The sequence below is a fragment of the Talpa occidentalis genome, unplaced genomic scaffold (assembly GCF_014898055.3).
Source record: "Talpa occidentalis isolate TD23 unplaced genomic scaffold, MPIMG_talOcc4v2.1 talOcc4.3, whole genome shotgun sequence".
Lineage (NCBI taxonomy): Eukaryota > Metazoa > Chordata > Mammalia > Eulipotyphla > Talpidae > Talpa > Talpa occidentalis.
Window position 1 is genome coordinate 143,979,747 of NW_023603184.1, and position 17,386 is coordinate 143,997,132.

At 43.1% G+C, this 17,386-nt stretch overlaps 1 protein-coding gene and 1 long non-coding RNA gene across 2 annotated transcripts in view; one reads left to right on the plus strand and one right to left on the minus strand.

Annotated features, from left to right (window-relative positions):
* Window positions 1-17,386, minus strand: part of COL4A4 (collagen type IV alpha 4 chain) — a 108,146-nt gene that overhangs the window by 62,507 nt on the left and 28,253 nt on the right. Inside the window, exons 6-20 of the mRNA XM_054700121.1 lie at window positions 16,451-16,585; window positions 15,753-15,797; window positions 14,657-14,773; window positions 13,428-13,496; window positions 10,959-10,994; window positions 9,504-9,566; window positions 9,130-9,165; window positions 8,572-8,613; window positions 4,916-4,996; window positions 4,099-4,152; window positions 3,768-3,827; window positions 2,842-2,886; window positions 2,474-2,527; window positions 1,746-1,815; window positions 1,023-1,127 (exon numbers count right to left, since the gene is read on the minus strand). Of these exons, the coding sequence (XP_054556096.1) occupies window positions 1,023-1,127; window positions 1,746-1,815; window positions 2,474-2,527; window positions 2,842-2,886; window positions 3,768-3,827; window positions 4,099-4,152; window positions 4,916-4,996; window positions 8,572-8,613; window positions 9,130-9,165; window positions 9,504-9,566; window positions 10,959-10,994; window positions 13,428-13,496; window positions 14,657-14,773; window positions 15,753-15,797; window positions 16,451-16,585 (1,012 nt within the window). The remainder of the gene's footprint in view (window positions 1-1,022; window positions 1,128-1,745; window positions 1,816-2,473; window positions 2,528-2,841; window positions 2,887-3,767; window positions 3,828-4,098; window positions 4,153-4,915; window positions 4,997-8,571; window positions 8,614-9,129; window positions 9,166-9,503; window positions 9,567-10,958; window positions 10,995-13,427; window positions 13,497-14,656; window positions 14,774-15,752; window positions 15,798-16,450; window positions 16,586-17,386) is intronic.
* Window positions 5,977-13,527, plus strand: LOC129146665 (uncharacterized). Its single transcript, XR_008553671.1, has 3 exons — window positions 5,977-6,051; window positions 13,047-13,154; window positions 13,490-13,527. It is a non-coding gene; the product is annotated as an uncharacterized LOC129146665 (long non-coding RNA).

Sequence of the window (17,386 nt, forward strand, 5' to 3'; positions counted from 1 at the left end):
GATTTGCATAGTCTTGGTTGATTAAGCCAAGGCCATGATCTCTAAAGATTAAATGAACTAGACAAAGTTTTACTACCTTTGTGGTCATCAGATTTGACAAAATCAAAAATAGAGTTCTGAAAGAGTAAGCAAGAACTTTGTAGTTAATGCCTGAATATCTCAGGAAACTTCTAGCTCCTTCTCAGTGAATAGAACAAGAAGCACAGACTGTATAGAATTATATTTATTCAAGCTTTTCCTCCTTACAAGCTTAATCAGTTCCCCTGGGTTCACAGAATGCAAACTTCTAAACTTCTATTCCTAACCTTTCTAGAAATGTTAGCCAGCACTGGACAGAGTTCAAAGATGTTAGTACAATTCTTTCTTACTCTCTCCATCAAGAACACCATTAGCTGTAGGATTTGTGTTTTGCATTGGGGGCAAAAGCTATTGTCTATTTTGCTGTGGGGTAAAGGGAGGATTATTGTTTTTTGCTGCCTTTTTTAAAACTAACACTGAATCAACGTTTAATTTTTAATTCAAAATTTTTATTTCCACATTTCATGTAAGAGTTTGTATCGGGGTCCAAGTGGGTGAACAGAGTTATAACAAATAAATGTCTTCAGTGAGAGCCTTCCATGAGAATGGAGAAATGGAAGAAACACTCTAACCTTTGCTGCATCCCCAAACCTTACGTGCTTGTGATAATCTCGTGGTGGCCTGTTCAATACCCACCATCTCACCAGCCCCCTGAGATGCTGAGTGAATGTTTTTGAGAGGCAGTGTGGTAACCTGGATTTCCTCCAAGTCAGTGGTTAGTGGGTTTGAGTTCAAAGGTGCTTAGGCCTGGTTGCACATGACTTTATAATAGCAGCTGCCCAGCCCCTCCCCCAGAGGGTCTCCATTCTTGGTCTGGGGCAGACACAGCAATCCGGATCTCAGAAACACATCTCAGGAGATTTCAGAACCCGTTAAGAGTTGAGCGCCACTAGTGTGGGTGAGGACGTAGGAAAGCTGGGGTACAGATGCCCCTGGATTCCTACCTGTGCAGTCTTCCCCTTGTCTCCCCGAGAGACCAGGGGGACCTGGGGGTCCAACAGCGCCCATTTCCCCATAGTGGCCAGGGAGTCCCGGATCCCCTGGAGGGCCTGTCAAAAATAACAACACAGGTGAATAGAACAATTGTATATCTACATTTCAAATATCGTTCACTTTTCTGTGAGTAAAACTAGGAGACTGATCTGCAGTTTCTCAGCACATTGAAAATGCATGATCTTGGACATGAACCCGACTGCCTCTCCTCTGCAGACACCTGGGCTCCAAGCGGCTGCTGCTGCATTGATGTAGGTCACTCTTTTCCCGGAGGTGGTGTCCTGGGGTATCCTGGTGGGCACTAATCTAATAGTTTTATACATTTCTTAATGATTTAAAAAAAAAACTTTCTGAAAGGTGACATGATACAAATCCCAGCATACAGTCCACGTTCTAAAATAAAGTGCGATGTGTTAGGGGGACAGAAACCAGCCAGGCACAAATCTCTATTGCTCTGGTCAATCACACACTCGTGATGAAATTCACACAATTAGCAGGCACATCCCGACCTGCTCTTGCATAATTATATACGCATGGTCTACAGAGAGTATGGCGTTTATATACTTAGCCTGGTGAGTGTGCAAACAATGGGAATACTGGGCCAGACTCTTCTGTCAGAGCTGCTCTTATCCCATCTTCCTATAATTTATGGAGGATCTGGAGGAAACACAAACCTTTTTGTGGAAGAGCTGGAATTGCCAAGACACCTGGTGGTCCCGGGTACCCACGATCACCAGGATCCCCCTGAAATCATTCATTCACTTTTGTTAGAAATATTATTTTTCTCCAGTTGCCTGACATTAATTAAATAGTAGAAGGGCCACAAGTGCAGTCATTTAAGTAATAGATTACAGGCTGACTAGAAAAATGAATGGTTTTTGGAGTTCTAGAAGGAACAAAGGCATCTGACTTCCCACCTATAAGCAGAAGGATGAAGCCAAAGGCAAAGTTCTCAGAAAAGAAAACATAAACCACACAAATTTACTCCATGCCCATAAATTAGATCCTTCTGAACAAGGAGTCTCATAGATTTTCTATGAGCACTAGTGTCTCACTTGGCGCTTATGGACAAATTGTTGATTCACAACTAAGGCCACCATGACCAGTCCTGGGCCAGCGCTGAAGAAGACAGAAAGCTGCAGTGTTGGTGAAAGCAGAGAGCCCAGTGCCCTGGCTATAACCATGTGGTATATCTGAACTTTCATCATTCACTTTCAAATGTAATCATCAACTTTCAAATGTAATCATCATGACATGCATTAAAAGAATACATAAAAAATGAATTCTGTCCCTTTCAAATGTTACATTTTGGAATGACTCTGAAATTTAAAAAAAAAAAATTGGATAACAAAAAGGACATAGACTTCTATCAGGCTGGACTCAAATAGGCTTGCTTTCTTACCTTTGGACCAAGAAATCCAAAAGGACCAGGATCTCCTATCAGTCCTTGTTGTCCCTGCAAATAACCACAAACATGCCTTTTTGAAAAATGTGATTGAGTGACAAATGATCTCATTCTTGTTTCATTTGACTGACACATGCTTGCTGAGATTCCACACTAAATTGCGACACACCTTTGGGATTGCACCAAATAGCTTTGTGTTTTAGCTTTTGCAGACACAGCTAAATCATATGATTCATAAAATGGATGTGTCTCCCTTTCCAATTACCATGTGCAAGTCTGCATGAACTAAGTCCACTTTTCAATGATACCAAATTGCATTTCCTAATGAAAAGAAATTTACTATCTTTATAATGGTGGACATTTACCTTTGGTCCTGGAAAACCTGGAGCTCCATGGGAACCAGAGGCACCCTAATAAATTCACAAAATCAACACAAACAATTTCATCACAATGCAGAACCAGTTCAATGCATCATATTTCACCTTATGACATTGTGCTGTGGCTATTAATCTTGTCTGCAAGAGTAGTTGAATAAAAAGAAATAAATACAAAATAGATTTCATTTCTTTATAACATTTGCTATTTTATTGATCTTTGGTCTTACTCAAAAAAAAAAAAAATCATGTCCTTGCCAGTGTTTTAAATTCAGAACGCATTTCTGCTATTGTTGATGCTGTTCCATTTTAATTTGTTTAACTGAATGCTTGCCCTGAGCTTTATCTTTGAGATCACTGCAATATAATTTGTCCAGATATGAACAGTTTCTCTGTACTTTATGAGCAATAAAAATTAGCATGAAAGCCGATCTTGTCCCATGAAATACTAGATGTAGAGTCAAATAAACTTAAGTTTGGACCACTGAGGTCTGGACTCCAGGCAACTCTACCAATGGGGACTCCATTAGCCACATGTGTGGTGATGTTCGGGGCCTGATCCTGGTATTTCTCCTCACATACCAGCCACTGCTGCTGTAGCAGGACTGCCTTAATCCAATAGACTGTAGTTAACCATTCCAAGTGACTATCACTTTGGCACTGAGCCAGGCAGCAAATGACATTATTCCATTTCTACTGGTCAGTTCTGCTGTCTTCTGCTTGTCTGTTTTATCTAAATGATGTCCACCAAAAGGATGTGCTGGGATACGTAGTTATTCCACAATCCCCATGGTGCCATATATGTTGGCTCCAATCTCTACTTCTGTGTTCTTGGAAATACTGATGCAGTCTTACAGAAATGTGAGAGAGATGCCTGCAAGCTCTGTGAGGTGAAAGAGGGCATGATTAATCCTTACCTGAGGTCCTGGAAACCCAGGAAATCCTTTCTCTCCTTTTGCACAAATACCAGGTTCTCCCTTTAAGAGATGGCAACATTTAGAGGGTCCAAGCAACAACATTTTAGTAAAAACTCAATGAGAAATAAAAATTATTGTCAGCAGCTTAAATAAGAGAGCTACTTTAGAATAGACACCCTACTGGATTATGACAAAATAGTGAAAAACTCTAGTACTATATAATAGCATTTGAAGTAGTGATAACGCCCATATGACATGCAAAAAAAAAAATTTTTTTAATTAAGGTAGCACATCATCCACATTTTTAAACAGAGGTATGTAAATAAACTACCTTGAGTCCTGGTGGTCCTGGGGGCCCAGTCATTCCGGGTATCCCTTTTATACCCTAAAAATCACAATGAAGATCATCTGGCTTATTCCGATTTTACGATTTGAATTCCATCTCTTTCAGAAATGACCTCTTTCACAAATCATCTTACTAGATTTTAAAACAAGGAATGAGTCTTCAATTGCCTATAATTAGCAACTAAGATGTCAGCGCTATTCAGGGCAGATCTGTGAGGCTAAAGAGTCGGGGTGCCCGCTGGGGCACAAGGGGGGCGCTGGGTGAGCCCAGAGCCAGCGCAAGCAGTTTGGGAACGGTCACTGTTTTCAGGCAAGGGAGCGAATTTAATCCAGTAATTGAAAATCGACAACAGAACCCGCACACGGCGAGGGTAAGGCATCGGGGCAGGCTGACAGAGGAATTAACATTTGCCAAAAATGGGTTACGGGTTCACTTCTACACACCGGTTACCTTTTCGGTTTTCAGAACATCAAACCCAGAAATAATAGCAAAAGGACAACCGGACGTTCTGAGGCCTTTTCAGCCCACATCAAAGACGACAGTAGGGGGGCGCTACGTTCACAGCTCAAAGCCCAGGGCTCGTTCTGCAGCCCAGAAGGGGGAAACTTGAAGCCACTAGCACCCCTCTACGCCCCATTTTTCCATACTGTACAATGGGGTGAATCATCCCGCGCTCCATCAAGGTTACTTTAAGGTTCATACAGTGATGCTCCAGCTGTCATCACTTTGCTGCCACAGTTACACGTCCGGGAAATTCTGGCAACGACTACTCAGTCAAGCCACACGTGGATTTGTGGCTTACCTTTTCTCCTTTGAAGAGGGACAAATCGGAGGGCTGCACCAGCAGCGTAGGTCCAGGAGAACCCTGCTGGCCAACCTCACCCTTTCAAAAAAAAAAAAAATCAAGATAACAGAGTTCATATTAACTTTGTTTTGAAATAAAATCTGAAACAAACAAGACTTTTACTTACCTATTGTGATGTGAGGCTTACACACACACAGTGTGCCATGAATTTAAAATGAAATCATGGTAATTTTAAATATCTACGGTTTTTCATAAGTAATGCATACTTATTGTAAAAATAAATGTAAAGGATGGGCCTCCCTGGTGGCACAAGGGGTTAAGTCTCAGCACTATGAAGCTAGCCCAGCTGCCTGGGCATGAGTTTGATCCCCGGCCAGGGAGCAGACCCACATGGCACAGCAGACCTCTCCTGTCTCCCTGCTGCTCCCCTCAGCAGTGTATTTCAGTTTATCTGCCTGTTCTGCTCCCCACTCTGTCTCTGGTGAATCCTCTCACCCCTACCCTGCACCTCTGCATTGCACCCCAGCTCTTGTATGCATAAATAAATAAACCTTTAAAAACAAATGCAAAGGATGAAAGTGATCCATTACCCCACTATCTACAGTTCTCTCTGTTAAAGCTCTGATAGAGTTCTTTGTGATGTGGGCTTGCGTGTGTACATGTGTGTATGTGGTTACATTGTGCATGAAACATAATGTGTCCTTTCATTGGAATAAGACTATATGAAAATTATAAATGTAGTTCAAAGTATAAAATATGGTTTGTATTTTCATATATAATTAAACACTAAATTTTCAGCAATTTTACATTTTTTTCTTAAGATAATACTACTTTAGGATATCTTCCAATTATAATAGAAATTCCACAAAACCTGGTTTTCAATACTTATACAACAATACGGCATAAGAATGTTCTCTCGTATATTAAGTCATTCCACTCTGGTCAGACTTAAGTTATTTCTAGTTAACTTTCAATAACATTTTTAAACTCTCTATAAGAAAGTATCTCTATAAGAAACAATTAGTCAAATATTCTCATTTATGTCATTTTAGATGCTATCCTCTTGGAGAAGAAAATGTTCTTTGATTGGTTTTGTGACAATACAACCATAATTTCTCACCCTTAATTAGAAGGTAATTATTTTGTATTTTTCTGACTATATCTATTATTCTACACTCAGAATTACCTTCCCTCCTGTGTTATGGTTAACAGGTGGTAACAGGTCACCTATGTTTGCAAACTAGACCCTCATTAACTTTGTTACTCTGGGCAAATGCTTAAAAGCTCTTTAATCCCTGACCTCCCCGTTGGTGCAGTGGGTTGAGTGCTGCACTGTGAAGCTGTCTGCAGCCTCTGCAGCGTGGGTTCAATTCCCAGCCAGCCAGAGAGAAACCCACGTGGCATGGCAGACCTCTCCTGCCTCGCCCGCTGCTCCCCTCAGCAGTGTATTTCTGTTGTCTGCCTATTTGGCTCCCCACTCTGTCTCTGGTGAATTCTCTCACCCTCCTGCGCCTCTGACCTGCACCCCAGTTCTTGTATAAAAAACACAAAATCTTTAAAAAAGAAAAAAAATCTGAAATTAAAAAAAAAAAGCTCTCTATATCCTTGTTCTTTAATTCCTTTAAAATTTACTTCCTTCTCTGTGAAATGGGGATTATAATACTGCCTACTTCTAAGTATTATCTTATTGAATGACAATGTGCATAAAATTACTACTTGCTTCACTGAGAGAAACAAAGCAAATTCTCAAGTAGATCATTATTTAAACCATTAATGTTTTTTGATAAGTGAGGTTTTTTTTTAGAAGAAACTGTTTTAAGTTTAAATGAGACACTAAAACCAATCATTCAGTCCTTCCCTAAACCTGGAAACAGCAAAAGAACCAGAAGGTTGAGCACAGTTTTCTCTCCCCGATGTACCCCAGTCCCTACCACAGTAGTGGGGTGGTGACTGCTGTAAAGATCAGCGACGTGTGAGCAAACGATGGAACAAATGCATGAACAGAACACAGATAAATCTGTAACATGTATGTGTAAAGATAACCACGCTTGCTCTTGTAGCTGGAATAAATCTGCACTAAACCCATAAAGACTGACAAGCAAGGAGTAGCTTCAAAATGTTGGTCACATTACAATTTTTTCCACGTTGTAAAATACCTTATATTCATTTTAGTCAAAAAGACCAAGAAGGTCAAGTGTGAAGACCACAGTATAAATGCCACACGATCATGGCACCTGGACAGATTAGCAACCATTTCAGGTCTCCCCACCAGATGAAAGGCTGCCTCGGCATTTCAAATTAGGATTTTATTCACCTGCCAGTCCAAGGGGGTGAGCATAGCATCTTTCAGATCAGAGATAAAATTTTCCATGCTCTTCTGTGGCCTGCTGTTGCCCCCACGCCTGTCTAGCACTGAGGCCACTAAACAGGTAATTCCTGCTGTTCTCCCAAAGTAGTATTTCTCAAATGGGGGCTCATGGGCTTCTGGGACTTTGACCCACATTTCCTCCAGGGTTCATGACTCCCCAAGTTTGAAAAACATTGAGCCTATTTTCTGTTAGTCATTTCTCTAAGTTAGTGGTTCTCAAGGATGGGGCGGGGCAACTGGAATGCCCTTCCCCCCAAAACCTTTGGTAGGTTGGGACGCTTTGAATCATGACAACTGGGAGGAAGGGAGGCTCCTGGTGTCTAGTGGATGGGGGTGGGATGCTGCTCCCCATCCTGCACAGGAACCGCGCCCCCCCAGGCACACACACAATGAACTACCAGACACACAGTGAAGAAGACCTCCTCTGAGTGCTTTCTGTGTCCTTGTGGTATTGCTGCTGTGTGGTTACCAAGCAAGCATGTACCTTCATGACCTGTACTGTCTGCTAACATCCTGTAGAGGCGTCTGCCATCATCAGGAAATCTTCCCATTTATTGTGGGCGATGCTGTCTTCTGCTCATCGGCTCTGCTATCACTTACCCAACCATGCTGGTCTCAGCCTGGGGACCAGGCCTGTCCTGCTATAGCCCCAAGGCCGGGCCCACAGCCTCGCCTGCCTCCAGATGCTCCATGTCTATTTGCCCACAGCTGAGGGAGCCACTCACACGGTTTGACATTCAGAGTGTGTCCGGATACGCCGCCGTGTTAGATACTTTCCTACAGCTCATCCTTGCTAAGTCTCACGCCTAGGCGGAAAGTACTGCAGGGTCTGAGGAGGGCAGGGGAGGGGCGGGATGGTGACAGAGGCGTGTGGGGAGGGAGGGAGTGGAGAGCGTGGGTTGTGACAAGCTTTTGGTTCGTTGTTCATATTTTTCCTATTTATTTATGGGGAGTTAAGGATGCTGATGAAGTTTCTGGAATGAAGCCAAACAAATCAGTAATTCAACAAATAGTGACTCCGGGTCTGATAGATCTTCAGAAATGCGTCATCTTTACGCTGGCGTGAACTGTGTCCTGAAACTGACTTGAACTCCGTGTTTAGTTTTATCACTACTGCATTTTACAGTCAAGGGTACTGGTGCCTTGATAATTGGGCAAAAGAAAATTCTCAGCCATAAATTTGGGCAGAGACTAGACAATGCACGCTATTTAGGTGATCATCATACCCGCCGCCTCAGTGCAGGCGGGGCAGTGACACGGCTGCCGTGCGAAGGGGGATTCTTACCACATCACCCCTTTGTCCCTTTACGCCCGTGCCGGGGTTGCCCTGGAAAAGAAAATTTAAAGAAGTAATTGCTTAGAATGTCAATGTAGCAAATACAAGCAAGTAAGACTTTTGGGCAAGCCATTTGCTGAAGTTTATTTATTAAATATTCTGGAAAATCTAATAAGAAGACGTGATTCTGACAAAAATCACCAGGCACTTGGGCCTCCCTGGTGGCCCAAGGGGTTCAGTCTCAGCACTTTGAAGCTATCTGCGGCCACTGCAGCCAGAGTTCCATCCCAGCCAGGGAGCTACCCACAGGGCGCAGCAGACCTCTCCCGACTCGCCCGCTGCTCCCCTCAGCAGTGTACTTCAGTAGATCTGCCTGTTCTGCTCCCCACTCTGTCTCTGGTGGATCCTCTCATCCCCCTCATTCACACACACTTCTGGCCTTCACCCAAGTTCTTGTATGCATAAATAAATAAATCTTTAAAAAAAAAACATACACACACAAAATCACAGGTCATATATTTCCCATACAGCTCTGGGCTCTATTTGTAAGTGACTCATGGTACCTACCTTCAAGCCTGGGCCGCCGGGGTGACCTGGAGGTCCCTACATCAAAGGCAAAAACATACACAAATTATTACCAGTCATAGAAAGCAGAATGTGTCTGTGTAGGTACCCCCAGTTCCTCTTTAGGAAACTCTTGATTTTAAACTATTTCCCATGGATTTCTAGCACGAATGTGGGTGGGGGCCTGGTCCTCCACCCCCAGCTGCCTGCCCACAAGACACTCCATCAGAGTGGTGGGTTTGTGCCAACTCATACGTCTACAATCCCTCGAAGAACCCACCTGTGCCTGACTCAAGGCTGCAATTTTCCAATTTTGCTCTATTTGCACATCAGATCTGGGTTTTTGGAGGGACAAAAATCAACAAGTCTGTACTTACTGGGGGCCCCGGCTCTCCTGGGAAACCCATCGAGCCCACTGGTCCTCTTGCTCCTGTATGTCCCTAAACACAAGAAAAATCAGTGTCTCCATTTCCAAAACTGTCATCATCTCACATTCAGCTCAGGTGGTGAAGGACCTCAAGCAGAACCACAGCCCCACACACCCGCTGCCTGATGGGCTCCAGGGGGCGGGCACTCTGGTGGGTGTGACTGACTTCGCTTAGGGTTAGATCAAGTCCCAGAGATCAGTCTATTTTATGACAAATAAATCTACTAATAGCAAAAGTAGAGAGCAAAAAGAACTTGTCACTAGCTACTCCAACATCCCGTGTGTGAGGCAATTTTGATGTGCATCAAGATGATTTCAAAAGAGTAATACTAATAAGCATTAATTCATATTAAAATGTCAATATATTTACAGTCCTGAATGTATTTTTTTAGACATGCCCTATAAAATCAATGTGACTAGAAATGTCCCCAATTCAAGATCAAGATGACTCAGCCATAAACAACTTTCTACAACATATAAGTTGCGGCAAATTTGCTGGCCAGTTCTGGAAGCATGGAGAGAGGTTCTCTATTCTCCTGCGGACCTGGTCCATGTCAAATGATCTTGTGAGCATGCAATGAGATTGACTATTATATGTGGTAAAATATATATGATAAAGTTGACCATTTTAGCCATTTTCAAGTGTGCTACGGTTCTGTGGCGCTAAGTGCATTTGCTTTAGTGTATAACTACCACGACCTCCCAGCTCCAGAACTTTTCTATCTTCTCCCATGAAAGCTCTGCCCCCATTCAGTGCTAAAATACATTTCTTTTAATAGCAGTATCATGGTACCTTATTGATTAAGTGGAACTGAGCTATGGGAGCTGTAAGGAATCCTAACAGGGTAAGTAATCCTGTCTGCAACCAGAAGTTACCAAGTGAAATGATAGGCTGAGCACTGGGAGACAAAATTGCTTTCGATTTTAATCTCATGAACATTGATAAATTGGAAAGACTAATACGATCATGGGATTACAAGTTTTAAGGAGGTGAAGGGGGAAAGATTATATATAACATGCAATTACTGACTCAGCAGGCAACTCATCGCCACTGCACATATGTCATTTATGTTGTTTCTAAGCAGACTTATCTTCTTAAGTGTTAAGCAACTGTATAGACCTCAGCCGTGTGAAATGATCATTAAAAGAGAGGATAATAGACGGAGGAGACCCAAGGAGGTCTCACGGCTGTGAGACCTGGTCCGTCACACAGGACCTCACACTTGATTTAATGGTCTGCTCTCACCATCGTGGAATTCTTAATAGATTTTTGAACCAAAACCTGAATTTCATTTTCGATGGACTCTGTGAATTGCATAGTTGGTGCTGTCAGCCTGCACCCCAGCGTGGACCACATACTGCTGAGGAGCAAAGAGAAGCAGAGAGAAGCATAGGGGAGACTTACTGGGAAGCCCGGAGGTCCTGGGGCGCCTCTGTCCCCCTGCAAGAGCGACAGTCCATTATAACTCGTCCCTAAAACACACAGTGTCAATGCGGGGAGACACACAGGCATCATTTGGACCCAGTTCCAGGGTCCAGTGTGGAGGACCCAGGTGTGGGAGAGCTCCAGGGAAGAGACTTTTGCTCCATTCTGAAGCCCCAAGTTCTACTTCTCAGCCAAAACCCAAGAAAGGTTGCTGGGGTAGTGCCAGCAGCAAGATCGAGATGCTGTTTCATCCTTAAGTTTAAAGTGTTCATATTCCTAGTCTGAAGGTGCCTTTGCATCAGGTTAACTGTCTCTGCTCTCCCAGCCAGATCTTGCCTTGCCTCCCGCACCCCCTCACCTTAAGGAGGATGTAAAGGGAACCCATGTAGGGCCCCCTCACCCTCTGTTCAGGACTCTGCCATTCTGCTCTAAAACGCTCCACTTTAGGGCCTCCCTGGTGGCGCAGGGGGTTGGCACCGCCCTGTGAAACAGTCCACAGCCTCTGCAGCACGAGTTCGATCCCCGACCAGCCGGGGAGAAACCCACATGGCACAGCAGACCTCTCCTGTCTTGCCCGCTGCTTCCCCCAGCAGTGTATTTCAGTGTATCTGCCTATTCTGCTCCCCACTCTGTCTCTGGTGAATTCTCCACCCCACCCCGCATCTCTGGCCTGTACCCCAGCTCTTGTATGCATAGATAAAATCTTTTTTAAAAAATATAAAAAAAATTCTCCACTTTAAAGAATCAAAGGGTGTACAGCCCCTTGGCATCACGCTCTCTTTTAAAATTGCAAAATATTGCAAAATCCACTTCTGTAAGTTGTCCCGTTGGGGTCACTTCAGTGCTCTCCGGATCTGTGGCCTAAAGTGCACTCACCTGTTGCCCATCACCAGCTCCAGGGAACATTCTTCATCTTCCCCTGCAGAAACTGTTCCCGTGAAACACAAGCCCCCTCTTGCCCCCGCCCCAGGCACCCACCGTCCTGCTCTCTGTCTGCGGGTCTGAGTCCAAGTGGGATCGCACCTTGCCTGTGCTTTTCTGACTGGCTCCATCCACGTACATGAGCTCGAGGCTCATCCCCGGGGTAACCGTGTCAGAATCCCCTTCCTACTTTAAGGGCAAGTGCCAGCTTCTCCACATCACTGTCACTGCTGTTGTTTTCTGTTTTAGCTTTTCATAGGAGTCATCAGAATGGGCGTGTGAAGTGGCTGCAGGCACGTAAGAACATTTTTTTTCAAAGCTTTTTTATCTGCAGCCACTTTTATTAGAGATCCTGTTTCTCTTGATGCTAATGATTCTCTGTATCCGCCTCCCCGTCCGTCTCACTTGTGTGCTCTTACACAATTACACAAAAATTCACTGTAGCGAATATTGCACAGTACAAGACAGTTCACAGTGTGCTGACGTGTAAATTATTATAGCAGGTTGTCTTAGCAGCACCAAGATGACAGAGTGGATATGAAATGAGAGCTCAGGGGAGCACAGGGGGTGGCTGGGAATCACAGCAGCATGTAAGGGTCATCTTGGTCCCTCCAAGACTCCATATCATTTTCTGGAACAACCGTGATTTGGGTGCTAAATTTATTAATATATCATTGAAATGAAAACCAAAAGTATAGTTCTTGCTCTCTAACAAGGATGAGTAGGCACGGAGGCTACAGATTCTAAATGCACTGAGATTTCACCACCCATGGGCCCCCCCCCAGGGTGCACGGCACTTGGGGTGTCGTGGCAGCAGCCCAGGAAGGTTTTCATCTAATTGGCGTAGGATACTCTTCCTTAAGAGAAATGCCCACATCTTGAAAATGTCCTGTATTGCTGTTCTTGATGTCTAGCTCGTGATCCCCTCCTGCTCGGTGACTGCTCATATCAGAGAGACCAGTGGTATCTCAAGAGTTCATTTCTAAGTACCTATGCATCATTCTCTGTTAAAAACACAAAAATGCTAACTTTGTCAAGGACAGTGCTATTTTTGAGTTCATTATAGTGACTTCTATTATATTGGATGCAGATACTAATAGAACAATAAATCGGTGCTTCTAAACTGACGGTGATTTTTCTTTGCAGGTGACAAATGGCATGTAGGGAGACACTGTGAGAGTGGACGGTGAGGGGTGCTCCTGGCATGCACTGGGTAGAGACCAAGGACAGGGGTCAGCATCCTACAATGCCAAGGTCAGCCCCCTGGTCATATGGCCCCAAATGTCAACTATGCCAAGGTCAAGAGCCCTGAAATGGACGTATCCATTGCAACCCTGCAATAGTTGGAAAGTAACAGGAATTACAGCAGAGCCGCTAAAACCAAGGGGCTTCCCAGGAGCAGAAAGGTGATCCCATGGGGCCCAGGCAATGGTGAAGCCTTGGGCAGGTTTCAGCCTGTGCGCTCCCTACAGGGGCCGCCTGTTGTGTAGATGGAACGTTCAGGCGCACCAGGAGCTCAGTGCTTACCTGAGTACCTTTAATAGCACCTACGATGAACACTGAATTTCCTTTTTCTCCACTTTCCCCAGGAGGACCCTGGAAAGAAAATACTCATCAAAAGGGGGTAAAGCATGTTGTTATTTCAGTATTTACTTTTCTATGTGAAATACCACTCTCTAGAAAATTTACATTATAGTCATATTTCACAAGTGGGGACTGTTTGTTCTCTACATTGTTATTAGCATGTTATGGTTCTCAGATGTATTTATTTGATATTCAGTTAAGATCGATTAAGGAATCTCAAACTCAGAGTATCTACTAAAATATTTATGATATATATATATGATAAATGCATAATATACTTTTATACACTTTATAATATACTTTTATACTTATAAATATATATAATATACTTATACTATTATACTTATAATAAAGTATAATATACTTTTATACTTTTTATAACTTACATACATCAGATATAATCAATACTAAAATATTAATAGCTATTTACTAATTATTCAGCAGGAAAATTGTATTTTCCTTACAATATAATGCACATGTATCAATCTACAAGAAAACAATTTTGCAATTGTTAACTAATAATTTTGTTCCTTAGAAATCATTTTTTTTTAAGTTGATTTTATCCATTTCAGAATTTGTGTTCAAATAGTCTGGGCACCTTGTAAAATGAACTTCTGGAAAAACAGCATGTTCCTTTCGGAAGGTTTTTGTATGTCAGTGGCAAGTTTCACTAAGGTATTTAAAAATTGCATGAAATGCCTTAGTGTTCTCCCCTCCCCAAGTTTGCCTATTTAATATCTTAATTAACATGCTAATATGTCTTACATTGATGATCACATTAAGATCCTACTATTTGCATATGTGAAGCTCCTATGGAGGACACGCAGCTTTCCAAGCTCATCTGTTCTAGAAGATGGCCTGACTTTGCTCCCATGGAGACACTAAAGGGGCCGGGAGCCTTCGTGGAGCATCAATCAGAACCTACCGACTCCTTCCTTAAAGCCATTCAGGGCATGGAATGAAACCAGCTTCTTCCCAACCCCCTCCTGGCCTCCTCCCACAGCTGGTAGGGCCACTCACGCCCCAGGTTTGCCACCTCTGTCCTCACCCTATCACCCCGGTTCACCACGTCAGCCACACGCTCTCTCACTGCTTCTTGAACAGTTGAACCTGTTCCCGCTGCAGAGCATTTCACCTAAGATTCCCCCTGGGGCGAGCACTGGGTGTCTTACGGGGGGGCCTCCTGGGCCAGGAGCTCCTCTTCCTCCTGGAAACCCAGGGTCCCCTCTTGAGCCTTTGTAGCCATCCCGTCCAGGTTTCCCTCTGGGTCCTGGGGGCCCAGGGTGCCCCTGCAAGAAACAAAATAAGCGAGGCATTTATGGAGGAGTCCATGGACAGAGGAGGTGCCGTGTGGACAGACCAGGGCAGCAGTGACTCACGGGTTTGCTTATTTGATTTCCGGCCCCCCCAGGAATGAAATGGTGATGAATGAATAGAACATGAAGGAAATGAATAGAACATGAAGCAAATGGATGTATAAGTTAATGTCATGGAAAGTAAAACCTTTGCACAAAAATGGAATTGTCAGCATCAAGAGTAAATTCTGTTGCAGATTCCTAATGCTGTACAAACTAATCAAACTTTATATTGTAACTTTATCAAGTAGCTGGGGGAGAAGAGATTGTTTTTGTTCATTTTTTTAGGGGTCAATAGAGGAGAGGATTTTTTCCCCTTCTTTCCTTCTCCCCCTCAACAAGCTCCCTGTGCCCCACGCTCCGTCTGCCTCCCTCCCCTAGGAGCCTCCTCCCTCCCCGAGTCCCGCCCCTACTTGTTTCATTTCATGACACTTCCACCCCCACTCACAAGAGCAATGTTGCCCAGTGAAAAAAAAAAGTAAAGTTCCATATAACCCAATTTAAATTAATTTTGTTTGGAGTACTTGGGGGATTTGGAAACCTTCCTTGAAGACTTTCAAAGACTCGATGAACTGGAAAGCCCCCAAATTCCCTTTTTTTCTTCACCTGGTTTTCCTACATGAAATGAGTCAAGCCCATTTCCAATGTTGGGACCTAGTGAGAAATGAAATTTTTCATACATTTATTTCCAACTCACATGTTGGGATGCTTTTCTCTAACCTCTTTGACAACCTTGTTATTTGACTAAAATATTTTGGCATCAGGCTTAAAATAAGACCCTGCAGAAAAGTTTGCTGTGCATGTGTGTGTGTGTGTGTGTTGTTGTTGTGTGATTTTGAGGGTTATGATGTTTTAAGGGTTTGGAATGTTTCTCCATTCTTTTAAAAATTGGAGAAAACCTCAGGATACTTACAGGTATGCCATCCAAACCTGGAAATCCAGGAACACCTGTTGGACCCTAAAATCCCAGAAAACAAAGCAAAAAACAGAAAAATTATAAACACTCAACAATAACTGTGATCTATTTTTACATTAATGATCGTAAATGTCAATGTTTAAGAATCAATGTTCTTTCTTTGTGTACTTCAGAAGCAAACTTGGCGGTTTCATTGCAAAGAAAATATTCATGCCTGAAATTCCTGGACTATTTCTGTCCTGGAAAAGCAAATTCTTAAAGGTAAACACCACTAACTAACAGGAGTTTGTGCACACATTTTCCCTCCACAAAGCTGGGGGAGAAGCTCAAATGCTCATCAATAGGGAATAAATTATGGGTTTATCCACACTATGGCATATTATGTAGCATTTTTACAGGAGTAAGTCCAAATTACATAAATTGCTATAGAATGATCTCTAAGCTATAGAACTGAATGGAAAAAGAAAAGCTCAATATAAAACTATAATGTCATGTGATTTTTTTAAAAGCTGTGAAGCCACTCAACACCTCACTTAAGCACACAGAGAAGAAGGCATACTCTTCTGGAAAGGGAAGTAGAATTGATTATTAAGAGGCGTTCAGATGTCATTTAAAGTTCGCGTATTTGTGATTATAAAATATCTGGCAGAGCAGCTGGTGAGAGGTTAAGATGAACCTTTCCCTAAGAGGTTTACCTTATCTCCCCTGTCCCCTGCTGTTCCTGGAGGACCGATGTCACCTATTAATCCTTTCTCTCCTGGAATCCCGATGGGTCCTGGACATCCCAGGGGTCCAATTGGGCCCTGTGGCCCAGGAGGTCCTGGGTAACCCTATGAAGGAAGATTTTAGAAGTGCGTATGTGTGTATAGGAGAGTGAATTTTAAGTCATATGTTATAACACACGTACACATGTATAGTCACGGGGCTGGCAAAAGACTAGAAAATTAGAGTCTGAGCAAACTGTAATAAAAACACAAATGAGCAATTAAGTACAATAAGGAATACAAAATTGCCTCTATCTTGAGCTGAATTGAAGCTGTACCATACATTTCATAAATTTGAATTACAGCATACACACACGCTCACACACACACATCCATAATGTTTATGGTTCTCTTACTATTTTCATTCTGTCAATGACATTCATCAACATCATCAAGGAACTTAAAAACATGAATATCTTATTACCATTGAATCAGTGACACAAGTTAACCTTACGTTAAAAAGCAGATTATCTACTTCAAATGGTTAATGATTTGCCTGCCCTCCTAGGGGGAAATACTTCCTTTTTTGCTACTTTCACCTAATTTCTTACTATAATTTGGAACGCGCTCTCCCTGTCACATTCTGTTTATCCAACTTTCCAGGAATGAAAAGGTCCCCTTTTATTTTAGGTGAAGTTTCGTGAGCTCAGTGGCCTGCGGGACCCACAGAGGAGATTTTCAGCAGAAACCAGGAGCTCCCTGCCCCTTCTTGCCAGCCCCGCGCTGAGATGAGCTGGATAGAGACACCCAGCTGGTGTCAGCTATTGCTCTGTGGACACACCTGCGAGTCTCATGTCCCTTCTGGTCGGGAGGAAAGAGTCTGACCTCAGACAAGCTCTCTTCCCGCCACCCCGTGAGGTAGCTTCC